The following is a 14,442-nucleotide window of genomic DNA, read 5'->3' as shown; positions in this document are numbered from 1 at the left end:
TGGCACAGTGTGTGTATAGTCTGTATGCCGGTGTGTCTGTATGGCACAGTGTGTGTATAGTCTGTATGCCCGGTGTGTCTGTATGGGCACGGTGTGTATAGTCTGTCAATGCCCGGTGTGTTCTGTACTGGCACAAGTGTGCTGTATATCTGTAATGCTCCGGTGCTGTATGGCACAGGTGTGTATATAGTCTGTATGCCTGGTGTGTCTGTATGGCACAGTGCTGTGTAATAGTCTGTATGCCCGGTGTGTCTGTATGGCACAGTGTGTGTATAGTCTGTATGCCCGGTGTGTCTGTATGGCACAGTCCTATGTATAGTCATGTATGGCCGGTCGTGTCTGTATGGCACAGGTGTGTATAGTCTGTATGGCCCGCCTGTGTTTGTATTGGCACAGTTGTGTGTATAGTCTGTCATGCCCGGGCTGTGTCTGTATGGGCAGCAGCTGTGTGTATAGTCTGTATGCCCGGTGTGTCTGCTATGGCACAGTGTGGTGGTATGAGTCGTCATGCCCCGGTTGTGTTTCTGTATGGCACAGTGTGTGTATAGTCTGTATGCCTCCGTGATGGTTGTAATGGCACAGTGTGTGTATAGTCTGTATGCCCGGTGTGCCTGTATGGCACAGTGTGTATAGTCTGTATGCCCGGTGTGTCTGTATGGCACAATATATAATAATAATGGGCAGTACTGAGGCTCAGGGCAGTTGCCGGGGGTCTCGAGTTCTTTGAATTGACACCTGAGTGCGTCCCACCTCTCTGCCCTCGCAGTTGACTGAATGGTAAACAAACCCCCCCACCTTCCTTCTCCATTCAGCCTGGCGAGGCCTCCCTGCCAACGTCACCGTGGTTACCAGCCGCCATTGACTGCTGCCCAGGCAATCGCAGGGGATCACAGAGGGGCTTATGCCACCATCTGCCCTGCAGGGAGTTAACCCTTTCCCTAAGAGGGCCCTTTAAAGGGGTTTCTCCCTTGTTTGGTATCTAATGTATTGCAATGGGAAGCAGATAAACATATCTGTGATAGTCATATCTACAGCACTGCAGCCTGGAGAGGCCTATGGCTGATTGAGATAGGAGAATATGAGAGACTAGAAAAGTGCTGCAAATAAAACCACCAAAATCTCTGGGAGATTCCAGCCTGTGGGAATGGGCCTGATGGGTTCTCAGCTTTGTCAACAGAACAGGTCTCCCAGCAGTGAGAGGGTTAAACTGAGAGGTAGTTCCTATTGGGTTGCCCTGTAATCTCCAGCCCGGCTGTTAAAAGCATCTGAATGAGGAGCCGCTGCTGCGGGGGCTTTTAAGTTCTGACCCTGATGGAAATTAGAGTTCAGGGAGGATCTCTGTACCGGATTCCTCTGTAATTTCCATAGATAAGTTCTGTATATAGCGTGGGGGTAACGTTATATGGGAGCCGTGCCCACATCTGCCCCATCCGTGTTATTGTCATGGAAATATTAGCTAAATGTGTCTTTATTTCCCCTTTATTTCCCTAGTGGAGCTCGGAGTATTATAAGGGATAATGTACCCCCTACTGTAAATGATAAGGATATTAGCAGTCACTGAGGGGTTCTGTGCCCCCCATATAAAGGCACAAGGCTGCAGGCTGAGTTATACAGGGAACTCTGAGTATCACTCATGTATTATAAGGGATAATGTACCCCCTACTGTAAATGATAAGGATATTAGCAGTCACTGAGGGGTTCTGTGCCCATATAAAGGCACAAGGCTGCAGGCTGAGTTATACAGGGAACTCTGAGTATCACTCATGTATTATAAGGGATAATGTACCCCCTACTGTAAATGATAAGGATATTAGCAGTCACTGAGGGGTTCTGTGCCCCCCATATAAAGGCACAAGGCTGCAGGCTGAGTTATACAGGGAACTCTGAGTATCACTCATGTATTATAAGGGATAATGTACCCCCTACTGTAAATGATAAGGATATTAGCAGTCACTGAGGGGTTCTGTGCCCCCCATATAAAGGCACAAGGCTGCAGGCTGAGTTATACAGGGAATTCTGAGTATCACTCATGTATTATAAGGGATAATGTACCCCCTACTGTAAATGATAAGGATATTAGCAGTCACTGAGGGGTTCTGTGCCCATATAAAGGCACAAGGCTGCAGGCTGAGTTATACAGGGAACTCTGAGTATCACTCATGTATTATAAGGGATAATGTACCCCTACTGTAAATGATAAGGATATTAGCAGTCACTGAGGGGTTCTGTGCCCCCCATATAAAGGCACAAGGCTGCAGGCTGAGTTATACAGGGAACTCTGAGTATCACTCATGTATTATAAGGGATAATGTACCCCCTACTGTAAATGATAAGGATATTAGCAGTCACTGAGGGGTTCTGTGCCCATATAAAGGCACAAGGCTGCAGGCTGAGTTATACAGGGAACTCTGAGTATCACTCATGTATTATAAGGGATAATGTACCCCCTACTGTAAATGATAAGGATATTAGCAGTCACTGAGGGGTTCTGTGCCCCCCATATAAAGGCACAAGGCTGCAGGCTGAGTTATACAGGGAACTCTGAGTATCACTCATGTATTGTAAGGGATAATGTACCCCCTACTGTAAATGATAAGGATATTAGCAGTCACTGAGGGGTTCTGTGCCCCCCATATAAAGGCACAAGGCTGCAGGCTGAGTTATACAGGGAACTCTGAGTATCACTCATGTATTATAAGGGATAATGTACCCCCTACTGTAAATGATAAGGATATTAGCAGTCACTGAGGGGTTCTGTGCCCCCCATATAAAGGCACAAGGCTGCAGGCTGAGTTATACAGGGAACTCTGAGTATCACTCATGTATTATAAGGGATAATGTACCCCCTACTGTAAATGATAAGGATATTTGCAGTCACTGAGGGGTTCTGTGCCCCCCATATAAAGGCACAAGGCTGCAGGCTGAGTTATACAGGGAACTCTGAGTATCACTCATGTATTATAAGGGATAATGTACCCCCTACTGTAAATGATAAGGATATTAGCAGTCACTGAGGGGTTCTGTGCCCATATAAAGGCACAAGGCTGCAGGCTGAGTTATACAGGGAACTCTGAGTATCACTCATGTATTATAAGGGATAATGTACCCCCTACTGTAAATGATAAGGATATTAGCAGTCACTGAGGGGTTCTGTGCCCCCCATATAAAGGCACAAGGCTGCAGGCTGAGTTATACAGGGAACTCTGAGTATCACTCATGTATTATAAGGGATAATGTACTGACAGGTTCTGTGCCCAAATAAATGTTACAGTGACCTATTGTTCCAAATGTCATTAGAGTAATGGCCGCGCCCAGCCTTCCTTCCCCAGTAGCCAAGTTGCCTGGTACTAAGTACCCCCGGGGGCATTTCTGATGTTCCGTAACTTGGCGCTGCTGGGATGGGAGATAAGGGGTTAAGTGGCTGGAATTTATTATAGGATATGTACAGGAGTTATACCGAGTGCTCACCCCCAGGGGGTTTAGGTGCAGGAAAGAAACACACGGCCGCTTACATAAATCAGTCATGTTTTATTGACGTAACAAGTAGAAAGTCCCCGGGGAGATTGGGGCAAAGTGTTGCTATTAAATCCCTTTGTCTCCCAACTGCGTTTCCTTCCTTCTCACTAATCCCATCTCTCCGGCTAAACGTACGCGATGGCGGTTTTCTGTATTTTACACCCCCCCCCCCCGCTCTTCTGCTTTAGTCATTACAGGCCTCCCTGGGCAGCAGTACTGTAACTATAAGCGTGCCTTCCAGATAAAGGGTAACTGATCCTACTATGTAACAGTAGGGGGGCAAAACAGACAGGGGGCTGGGGGGCAAATCCCCCCCCCCCCCCCCCCCCCCAAACGCTGACTGTTTCCTGCTTCCATTGAGCTGGTAAATGGCTTATCTGGAATATATTGTGTTTTCCCTCGTTTCTTTGGATAATGAGGAGGGAATTAATGTTTAACTACGGGGGGGGGGGGTTAAGAATGGAAATATGTTTGGCGCGGGGCGGCCCTCTCCTCATTTGTATGCCAGGCAGCAGGAATGCTGGGAAGGGAACCAAGTGTCACTCCCAAAATTCCCATTGTTGTGGAACACCCTATAGGCAGAAGGTCACCCACTGGGTGCTGGGGCTCCACCGGGGCAGCTGGGTAATCACACAAGCTTGGGCCCTGGGGGGCTCAGCCCTATGGCTAAGGGTCCGATGTGGGGCCCGATATTTTATTCCCAAACCAAAGCCCCGGGGTCCCTCCAGCAGGGGAAGAACAGACCAAATGCGTCCGAGGGAGGGGGAGGGAAAAGCGAGGCATTTGGGAGGTCTGGGAACAAGTGTTAAACAAAGGCGAGGGGGGGGGGCAGTGAGGGAAAAGCTGGCACCGTGACACGGGGAGGGCACAGAGAGAGGCACTGAGGCAGCCTGGGGTGGGACTGACACTATCCAAATACTCCCCTAATGCAGCTCTAATTTACCTTGGTTTGCCAACCAGCAGCGCCCTGGCACCTGTATTTAGTTATAAAATCAAGTGAGTCCTTGTCACAGTAACAGCCCCCTGGCAGCTGATTCTCCTGGCATTGCCCAGATTGGCCTGTGAAATACAGAGGTGGCAACTGGCCACATTGGCCTCACACTGCCTACCTGCCTTTCCCTGTGCTTATTATTATTATATACCCCCCATCTTTCCCCCAGTCACAGTGTAACCCCCATATCATATATGCACATAATGTAACTGTATAATATATAGGCACAGATATACCCCCCATCTTCCCCCCCCCCCCCCACTGTCACAGTGTAACCCCCATATCATATATGCACATAATGTAACTGTATAATATATAGGCACAGATATACCCCCATCTTCCCCCCCCCCCCCCCCCCCCCCCCACTGTCACAGTGTAACCCCCATATCATATATGCACATAATGTAACTGTATAATATATAGGCAGAGATATACCCCCCATCTTTCCCCCAGCCCCCCCCCCCCCACTGTCACAGTGTAACCCCCATCTCATATATGCACATAATGTAACTGTATAATATATAGGCACAGATATACCCCCCATCTTTCCCCCAGCCCCCCCCCCCACTGTCACAGTGTAACCCCCATATCATATATGCACATAATGTAACTGTATAATATATAGGCACAGATATACCCCCCATCTTTCCCCCAGCCCCCCCCCCCCCACTGTCACAGTGTAACCCCCATATCATATATGCACATAATGTAACTGTATAATATATAGGCACAGATATACCCCCCATCTTTCCCCCAGCCCCCCCCCCCACTGTCACAGTGTAACCCCCATATCATATATGCACATAATGTAACTGTATAATATATAGGCACAGATATACCCCCCATCTTTCCCCCAGCCCCCCCCCCCCACTGTCACAGTGTAACCCCCATATCATATATGCACATAATGTAACTGTATAATATATAGGCACAGATATACCCCCCATCTTTCCCCCAGCCCCCCCCCCACTGTCACAGTGTAACCCCCATATCATATATGCACATAATGTAACTGTATAATATATAGGCACAGATATACCCCCCATCTTTCCCCCAGCCCCCCCCCCCCCACTGTCACAGTGTAACCCCCATATCATATATGCACATAATGTAACTGTATAATATATAGGCACAGATATACCCCCCCATCTTTCCCCCAGCCCCCCCCCCACTGTCACAGTGTAACCCCCATATCATATATGCACATAATGTAACTGTATAATATATAGGCACAGATATACCCCCATCTTTCCCCCAGCCCCCCCCCCACTGTCACAGTGTAACCCCCATATCATATATGCACATAATGTAACTGTATAATATATAGGCACAGATATACCCCCCCATCTTTCCCCCAGCCCCCCCCCCACTGTCACAGTGTAACCCCCATATCATATATGCACATAATGTAACTGTATAATATATAGGCACAGATATACCCCCATCTTTCCCCCAGCCCCCCCCCCCCCACTGTCACAGTGTAACCCCCATATCATATATGCACATAATGTAACTGTATAATATATAGGCACAGATATACCCCCATCTTTCCCCCAGCCCCCCCCCCACTGTCACAGTGTAACCCCCATATCATATATGCACATAATGTAACTGTATAATATATAGGCACAGATATACCCCCCCCCCCAGCTGACGAGGGACCCCCCTATGGTTACACCTGGGTGCAGTTACAGGGGAATATATTTCTTATCAGTCTCGGGGTCGGAGCCAAACATCTCACTTATTCAGATTATTCCGATGACCTTTCTGGGAGAGTCAGTAAGTGGGTGAGTGGGTGGGTGAGTGGGTGCCAGGCTGGGGACACTCAGAGCATTGTGAATGGGCTTTGAAGTCTAAATGCCACAGACTGGTCAGGTGATATATAAAGATATACAGTATACAGCTTGCCCTGCTGACTGGCTGCTCCTGGATTCCTAGTGCTGCAGCCAATGCCGTGCTTGTATGACTGCACCTATAGGAGGATAAGGCCCTACACATTCCATTGTTCTCCTAGACATGGGTTCAACCCTTTCATGAGGAATAGAAATATCTACAGGTTATTTCCAGTATCCATAAATAACCATGATCCGTGGGAAATTAAAGCGCGGGAGCTGCCATTAGCTTGGCGTTAAGGGGTTTGTCACCTTTGAGTTAACTGTTAGTATGATGTAGAGAGTAATATTCTGAGACAATTTGCAATTGGTCTTCATTTTTTATTATTGGTAGTTTTTTGTTTTTTTTTTAGTTATTTCACTTTTTGCTCTGTAGCTCTCCAGTTTGGAGTTTCAGCAGCTGTCTGGTTGCTAGGGTCCGAATTACCTTAGCAACCAGGGAGAGGTTTGAATGAGAGGCTGATATATGAATAGGGGAGGGGCTGAATAGAGAGATAAGGAATAAAAAGTAACAATAACAATAAAACTGGAGCCTCACAGAGCAATAGGGTTTGGCTGCCGGGGTCAGTGACCCCCATTTGAAAGCTGCAAAGAGTCAGAAGACGAAGGGAAATCATTTAATAACTATTTAAAATCGGGGTCGGACTGGGAGTGCAGGGCCCACCGGGGCTCCCACACCCCCCAACAAGGTGCCTCCTCCGGCCGCGTCCCCCGCTGCGCACCCCTAAACCCCCCCACTATCATCCGACGTAGGTGAAACGCGCCAGGGGAGGACATTGGGGGCCATAGAAGCAGTAACAGGGTCGGGTCGGGCCGTTGGGGCCCGCCGGGTATTTTCCCAGTGTCCCCCAGTCCGAACCAGTTTAAAATAAATAATGAAGACCAATGGAAAAGTTGCTAGGAATAGGCCATTTGAATTAAGTTACCCACCCCTTTAACAGATGGGCCTTGGCACGGGGGCTGACGCTTCGCAGAGCCAGGGGGGCACGTGGCCCCACAATCACGGGGGGATTAGAGAGGGGGAACAATGAGCCGACACAGATTCTCACAGAGAGAAAAGGGCCGCGGGTGCCGCGTATTCTGCCCGGGTTTGTGCCAGGCGAGGCCCCTCCCCCCCGGGGGCATGATAAATACCGGGCAGGGTGATTGATGGGAAAGTGGAAAGTTGGCCGCTCAGACTTGTGCGAAGCTCTCGGCACTGAATTCCTTTAAAGGCCAAGTCGGCCGGGAAACTTCAACTTAACGTAATTGCATTAACCCTGACGCTCTCTTGCTCCCCCTGCAGGTTTTCCATGTCGCCTACGTCCTCATCAAATTCGCCAACTCGCCCCGACCCGACTTGTGGGTTCTCGAGAGGTCGACGGATTTCGGGGTCACCTACCAACCTTGGCAGTATTTCGCCTGTAAGTCTTACTGCTCTTATGTATCAGCTGGGACTCGGGGATGGGGAGGGGGGGGGTCGGCGGAAAGACCCCCCATTGTATGTGAATGCATTAAAGGGGTTGTATAGAGAGTGATATTCCGAGACAATTTGCAATTGGTCTTCATTTCTGGTTTTTGAGTTATTTTGCAGCTTTGCAGTTTCAGCAATCTGGTTGCCAGGGCCCAAATCACCCTAGCAACCATGCATTAATTTGAATGAAAGACTGGAATACAAATAGGCGAGGGCCGGAATAGAAAAATGAGTAATAAATAGCAGCAATAACAATACATTTGGAGCCTTACAGAACATTTAGTTTTTTACATGGGGGTCAGTGACCCCCCCCCCCCCATTAAAAGCTGGAAATATTCAGTAGAAGAAGGCAAATAATTCAAAAACTATACAGAAGAAAAAACAAAGACCAATTGAAAAGTTGCTTGGAATTAGCCATTCTATGACATACTAAAGTTAACTTAAAGGTATACTGCCCCTTTACGAATGAAAGGAGACTTCCTATTGGATATCTGCCTTTGCTGTGTATCTCAGTGACACGGGAGGGTGTCGGGCACAAAACAGAGGGGAGACACCCTAAGGGTGGCAAAAAATGACCCACGTGTTATCTAATGTCACAGTCTTTCTTGCTGTGTGGTTGCTAGGGGTGACGGATCCCTAGCAACCATGTAACATTAGGAATATAGGATATAGATCATAAGTTGTCTTAAAATACTTAATGTGGGGTAAACTTCCCCTTTAATTATTTTCTTTCTATCTGACCGCGGTGCCCCCCCCCCATTGCTGTGTCCCCCCCACTCCTACTCACCGGTTATATTTAGCCCCTGAGAGCGTGGCGGGGAGAGCGAGTCTCCCCTGGGTGCTACTAGCGCACTGTCCCTGTCCTGCCCCCCCATTCCCGCAACCCCCCCCCATCTCTTATCTCTCGCTCCCTTTCTCCGGAATCCTCATTTCTATTTTTAAAGGCACGGAGTCCTTATAAGGATTTTTACAGTTTCTAGGGGGAAGAAAAAGTCAATTTTTTGTGTATTTTCGTTTGCCCGGAGCGGCCTCTGATTGGCTCAGTCTTATGTGGCCCTAAAGGGCAACTTGAACTGCGATGCTATCGGTTGGATTACGTAAAGGGGAAGATTAACCTGTAGAATGCTGATAAAACGGTTTGCAGGGGGGCCAACTAAAGGCTAAAGGGGTCGTTAACCCATTCTAAGCAACTTTTCAATTGGTCTTCATTATTTATTTTTTACAGTGTTAGAATTATGTTACGCTTCTATTCATATTCCAATCTCTCATTGCAACTCTGCCTTAGCAAGTCCCTGGTTGCTAAGGTACTTTGGACCCTAGCAACCAGATAACAGCTAAAATTCCAAACTGGAGAGCTGCTAAACTAATAGTAGAATAATAAAAAAACAAACACACAAATATTAAGAACTGAAGACCAATTGCAATCTGTTCACTCAAAGGTTTACAACCCCTTTAGCCCCTCACTTTGTGACTTCCTGCCCCCCAATAAACCCCTTCCTGTTGCAGCGTCTAAGAGGGACTGCCTGGAGCGCTTCGGGCCCCAAACCCTGCAGCGGATCTCGAGGGACGACGATGTCGTTTGCACCACGGAACATTCCCGTATCGTCCCGCTGGAGAACGGAGAGGTGCGTTGGCCACTCCCAGGAACCCCCCGCAGCCCCGCGGGTTGGATGGTTTGCTAACTGCCCCCCCCTCTCGTTTTTAGATTGTGGTCTCATTGGTCAACAAACGGCCCGGGGCCATGAACTTCTCCTACTCCCCGTTGCTAATGAACTTCACCAAAGCAACAACCGTCCGACTGAGGTTCCTGAGGACCAACACCCTCCTGGGGCACCTTATGGGCAAAACGCTGAGGGACCCCACCGTCACCCGGCGGGTAAGTGCCTGTTATTGCAGGGGGTGCAGGGAGTTGTAATTTAGAACTGGCCTATTGAGTAAAGCAAAGGAGACGGCTGTACAGCGCCATCTGCTGGTTTAATATGGTACTGACGTATTTCCTTCCATTTGTAGTATTATTACAGCATCAAGGATATCAGCATTGGGGGGCGGTGCGTGTGTAACGGGCACGCGGAGGTGTGCGGCGCCAAGGATCCCACCAACCCCTACAGGTGGGCATGTTCTTTATCACTTTCTGTTAGTCATGTGACCGGCAACTGCTTATTGTATTGCTTGCAAGCATGTGGGCGGTTACTTCCTGTTGGTCATATGACCGGCAACTGCTCATTCTTTTGCTTGCAAGCATGTGGGTGTTTACTTCCTGTTGGTCATGTGACTGGCAACTGCTTATTTTATTGCTTGCCAGAATGTGGCACGGTTACATCCTGTTAGTCACATGACCAGCAACTGCTTATTGTATTGCTTGCAAGCATGTGGGCGGTTATTTCCTGTTAGTCACATGACCAGCAACTGCTTATTGTATTGCTTGCAAGCATGTGGGCGGTTACTTCCTGTTAGTCATATGACCAGCAACTTCTTATTTTATTGCTTGCAAGCATGTGGGCGGTTACTTCCTGTTGGTCATGTGACCGGCAACTGCTTATTGTATTGCCTGCCCGGGTTCCCAATATGGAAAACTGAGCGTGACTCTCTTTGATTGACAGGTGTTTGGGGGCGGGGTTATAACTTGGAAGTTAACAAGGTGCTTATCCCTGTATCTGCCTCTTTGTCAGCAGCTTCCTTGTACATTAATCAGCTGATCAGGCCCCCCCCCCATCCTACCAGCCCAGGGCATCACCCCTAACCCCACCCATCATTAATCATTCACTGACCCTCACTGCTCCGCTACTCATTGCTCTCTCTGCATTCTGCACATTTCTTTGGCAGAAAGGAAATACGTGTGTATCACTTTAACAGTTTCCTTCCTTCCAATCATTTATTTTACTTATAATGAGAATCCTTATAAATATACAGAGAAGGAATGTTCTGGGCACACAATAAGCTGTACCCCCATACTGTACTGTCTAAGGGAAACACTATGGCACCCCCTACCCATATGTATAAATACAAATATACAGAGAAGGAATGTTCTGGGCACACAATAAGCTGTACCCCCATACTGTACTGTCTAAGGGAAACACTATGGCACCCCCTACCCATATGTATAAATACAAATATACAGAGAAGGAATGTTCTGGGCACACAATAAGCTGTACCCCCATACTGTACTGTCTAAGGGAAACACTATGGCACCCCCTACCCATATGTATAAATACAAATATACAGAGAAGGAATGTTCTGGGCACACAATAACCTGTACCCCATACTGTACTGTCTAAGGGAAACACTATGGCACCCCCTACCCATATGTATAAATACAAATATACAGAGAAGGAATTTTCTGGGCACACAATAAGCTGTACCCCCATACTGTACTGTCTAAGGGAAACACTATGGCACCTCCTACCCATATGTATAAATACAAATATACAGAGAAGGAATGTTCTGGGCACACAATAAGCTGTACCCCCCATACTGTACTGTCTAAGGGAAACACTATGGCACCCCCTACCCATATGTATAAATACAAATATACAGAGAAGGAATGCTCTGGGCACACAATAAGCTGTACCCCCATACTGTACTGTCTAAGGGAAACACTATGGCACCTCCTACCCATATGTATAAATACAAATATACAGAGAAGGAATGTTCTGGGCACACAATAAGCTGTACCCCCATACTGTACTGTCTAAGGGAAACACTATGGCACCTCCTACCCATATGTATAAATACAAATATACAGAGAAGGAATGTTCTGGGCACACAATAAGCTGTACCCCCATACTGTACTGTCTAAGGGAAACACTATGGCACCCCCTACCCATATGTATAAATACAAATATACAGAGAAGGAATGCTCTGGGCACACAATAAGCCTGTACCCCCATACTGTACTGTCTAAGGGAAACACTATGGCACCTCCTACCATATGTATAAATACAAATATACAGAGAAGGAATGCTCTGGGCACACAATAAGCTGTACCCCCATACTGTACTGTCTAAGGGAAACACTATGGCACCTCCTACCCATATGTATAAATACAAATACACAGAGAAGGAATGTTCTGGGCACACAATAAGCTGTACCCCCATACTGTACTGTCTAAGGGAAACACTATGGCACCTCCTACCCATATGTATAAATACAAATATACAGAGAAGGAATGTTCTGGGCACACAATAAGCTGTACCCCCATACTGTACTGTCTAAGGGAAACACTATGGCACCTCCTACCCATATGTATAAATACAAATATACAGAGAAGGAATGTTCTGGGCACACAATAAGCGTATGTAAATACAAATATACAGAGAAGGAATGTTCTGGGCACACAATAAGCTGTACCCCCATACTGTACTGTCTAAGGGAAACACTATGGCACCTCCTACCCATATGTATAAATACAAATATACAGAGAGGGAATGTTCTGGGCACACAATAAGCTGTACCCCCATACTGTACTGTCTAAGGGAAACACTATGGCACCCCCTACCCATATGTATAAATACAAATATACAGAGAAGGAATGTTCTGGGCACACAATAAGCTGTACCCCCATACTGTACTGTCTAAGGGAAACACTATGGCACCCCCTACCCATATGTATAAATACAAATATACAGAGAAGGAATGCTCTGGGCACACAGTAAGCTAGTAGTGCAGCCCCAGTACATTCTCTCACTGACAGTTCTGACTCCCTAGTTCTGGGCAGAGGAATTCACTATGAGTGAAACCAGAGGTCCGGCCTTGTACGAAGGGGGGGGGGGGGTTCAGAGATAAGACAGGTCAGGGTGCTGAGCTGAAATTCTTGGTGCTGGTTAGAGGTGGGGCAGCTGGTTAGACAGACCCTTTCCCCCCCCCACCCTATTTATTATGCTGTGCAAAATGAAATTCACCATTTTCAATGCAACTTTCTCTCCCCGCCCCCCCAGGCTACATTGCGACTGCCAACACAATACCTGCGGCACCTCCTGCGACACCTGTTGCCCTGGTTACCACCAGTTGCCGTGGAAGCCGGCCACCAAGGATAACGCCAATGAGTGTGAACGTATGTAGTTGTGCAACCATGAATGTCAGCTCTTGGGCCGAGTGATGGCTCAGGATTAATTGGCTGGGGGAGGGGGATTCCCAAATGACCCCAGGTCTATGGATGGAGGGCCAAAGGGGACCTTTAGGGTCGACATTTGGAACCATGGGGCCCCATAATATTAAGTTAGTGGGGGCCCCAAAATATTAACCCATTGGTCACCTAGGCCCCTGGGCAGTAGAAAGGCTTCTAATGACAGTAAAATGACCCCAGGACATATAGCCACGCCCCTGATCCCCCCCCCACTTAGACTCATTATACTAAACCACACCCCTGATGCACCCAGTATCCCGCAAGCCACACCCCCTTCACAGCCAATGAATGGCAGATTTACTCCTTGCAGCCCCCTCTGCCATTGGTTGCTGAGCCTAAAGGTAAATAATAGGAAATCTATGGTGAGAGCAGATAGTGACCCATTGAGCTTACACTCTGGGCGGCCAGGCTGCTGTTTAATGTTTGTTTTGTTCTTCTGTAGCCTGTAACTGTAATGGCCACGCGTACGACTGTTACTACGACCCAGAAGTGGAGAGACGCCGAGCCAGCATGGACCAACATGGGGACTTTGTAGGGGGAGGAGTCTGTGTGGATTGTCAGGTGAGAGGAGCCTGAACCCCAACATCACTGCCCAACCTCACTAATGCTCTTGTGGCTGAATGGGAGCAACTCCCAGCAACACTGTTCCACCATCTAGTGGGAACCTTCCCAGAAGGGCAGGGGCAGTTATAGCAGCAAGGGGAGGGGCAACCCAACTGACCCCCTGTGGGATGGAACCCCGACTGTGAGCCTGACCCCCAACATCACTGCCCAACCTCACTAATGCCCTTGTGGCTGAATGGGAGCAACTCCCAGCAACACTGTTCCACCATCTAGTGGGAACCTTCCCAGAAGGGCAGGGGCAGTTATAGCAGCAAGGGGAGGGGCAACCCAACTGACCCCCTGTGGATGGAACCCCGACTGTGAGCCTGACCCCCAACATCACTGCCCAACCTCACTAATGCCCTTGTGGCTGAATGGGAGCAACTCCCAGCAACACTGTTCCACCATCTAGTGGGAACCTTCCCAGAAGGGCAGGGGCAGTTATAGCAGCAAGGGGAGGGGGGACCCAACTGCCCCCCTGTGGGATGGAACCCCGACTGTGAGCCTGACCCCCAACATCACTGCCCAACCTCACTAATGCTCTTGTGGCTGAATGGGAGCAACTCCCAGCAACACTGTTCCACCATCTAGTGGGAACCTTCCCAGAAGGGCAGGGGCAGTTATAGCAGCAAGGGAGGGGCAACCCAACTGACCCCCTGTGGGATGGAACCCCGACTGTGAGCCTGACCCCCAACATCACTGCCCAACCTCACTAATGCCCTTGTGGCTGAATGGGAGCAACTCCCAGCAACACTGTTCCAACATCTAGTGGGAACCTTCCCAGAAGGGCAGGGGCAGTTATAGCAGCAAGGGGAGGGGCAACCCAACTGAGCCCCTGTGGGATGGAACCCCGACTGTGAGCCTG

The 14,442-nt window shown here is 48.4% G+C and overlaps 1 protein-coding gene across 3 annotated transcripts in view; it reads left to right on the top strand.

Moving 5' to 3' along the window:
• The window catches only part of lama5 (laminin subunit alpha 5), an 83,880-nt gene that overhangs the window by 29,243 nt on the left and 40,195 nt on the right, over nucleotides 1-14,442 (top strand). For all 3 annotated transcript variants that reach the window (XM_018097871.2, XM_012952648.3, XM_012952647.3), the window contains exons 3-8: nucleotides 7,685-7,802; nucleotides 9,359-9,477; nucleotides 9,558-9,728; nucleotides 9,863-9,960; nucleotides 12,787-12,902; nucleotides 13,417-13,535. In XM_018097871.2, the coding sequence (XP_017953360.2) occupies nucleotides 7,685-7,802; nucleotides 9,359-9,477; nucleotides 9,558-9,728; nucleotides 9,863-9,960; nucleotides 12,787-12,902; nucleotides 13,417-13,535 (741 nt within the window). The remainder of the gene's footprint in view (nucleotides 1-7,684; nucleotides 7,803-9,358; nucleotides 9,478-9,557; nucleotides 9,729-9,862; nucleotides 9,961-12,786; nucleotides 12,903-13,416; nucleotides 13,536-14,442) is intronic.

The sequence above is a fragment of the Xenopus tropicalis genome, chromosome 10 (assembly GCF_000004195.4).
Source record: "Xenopus tropicalis strain Nigerian chromosome 10, UCB_Xtro_10.0, whole genome shotgun sequence".
Lineage (NCBI taxonomy): Eukaryota > Metazoa > Chordata > Amphibia > Anura > Pipidae > Xenopus > Xenopus tropicalis.
This window is presented reverse-complemented; position numbering and strand designations above follow the sequence as displayed.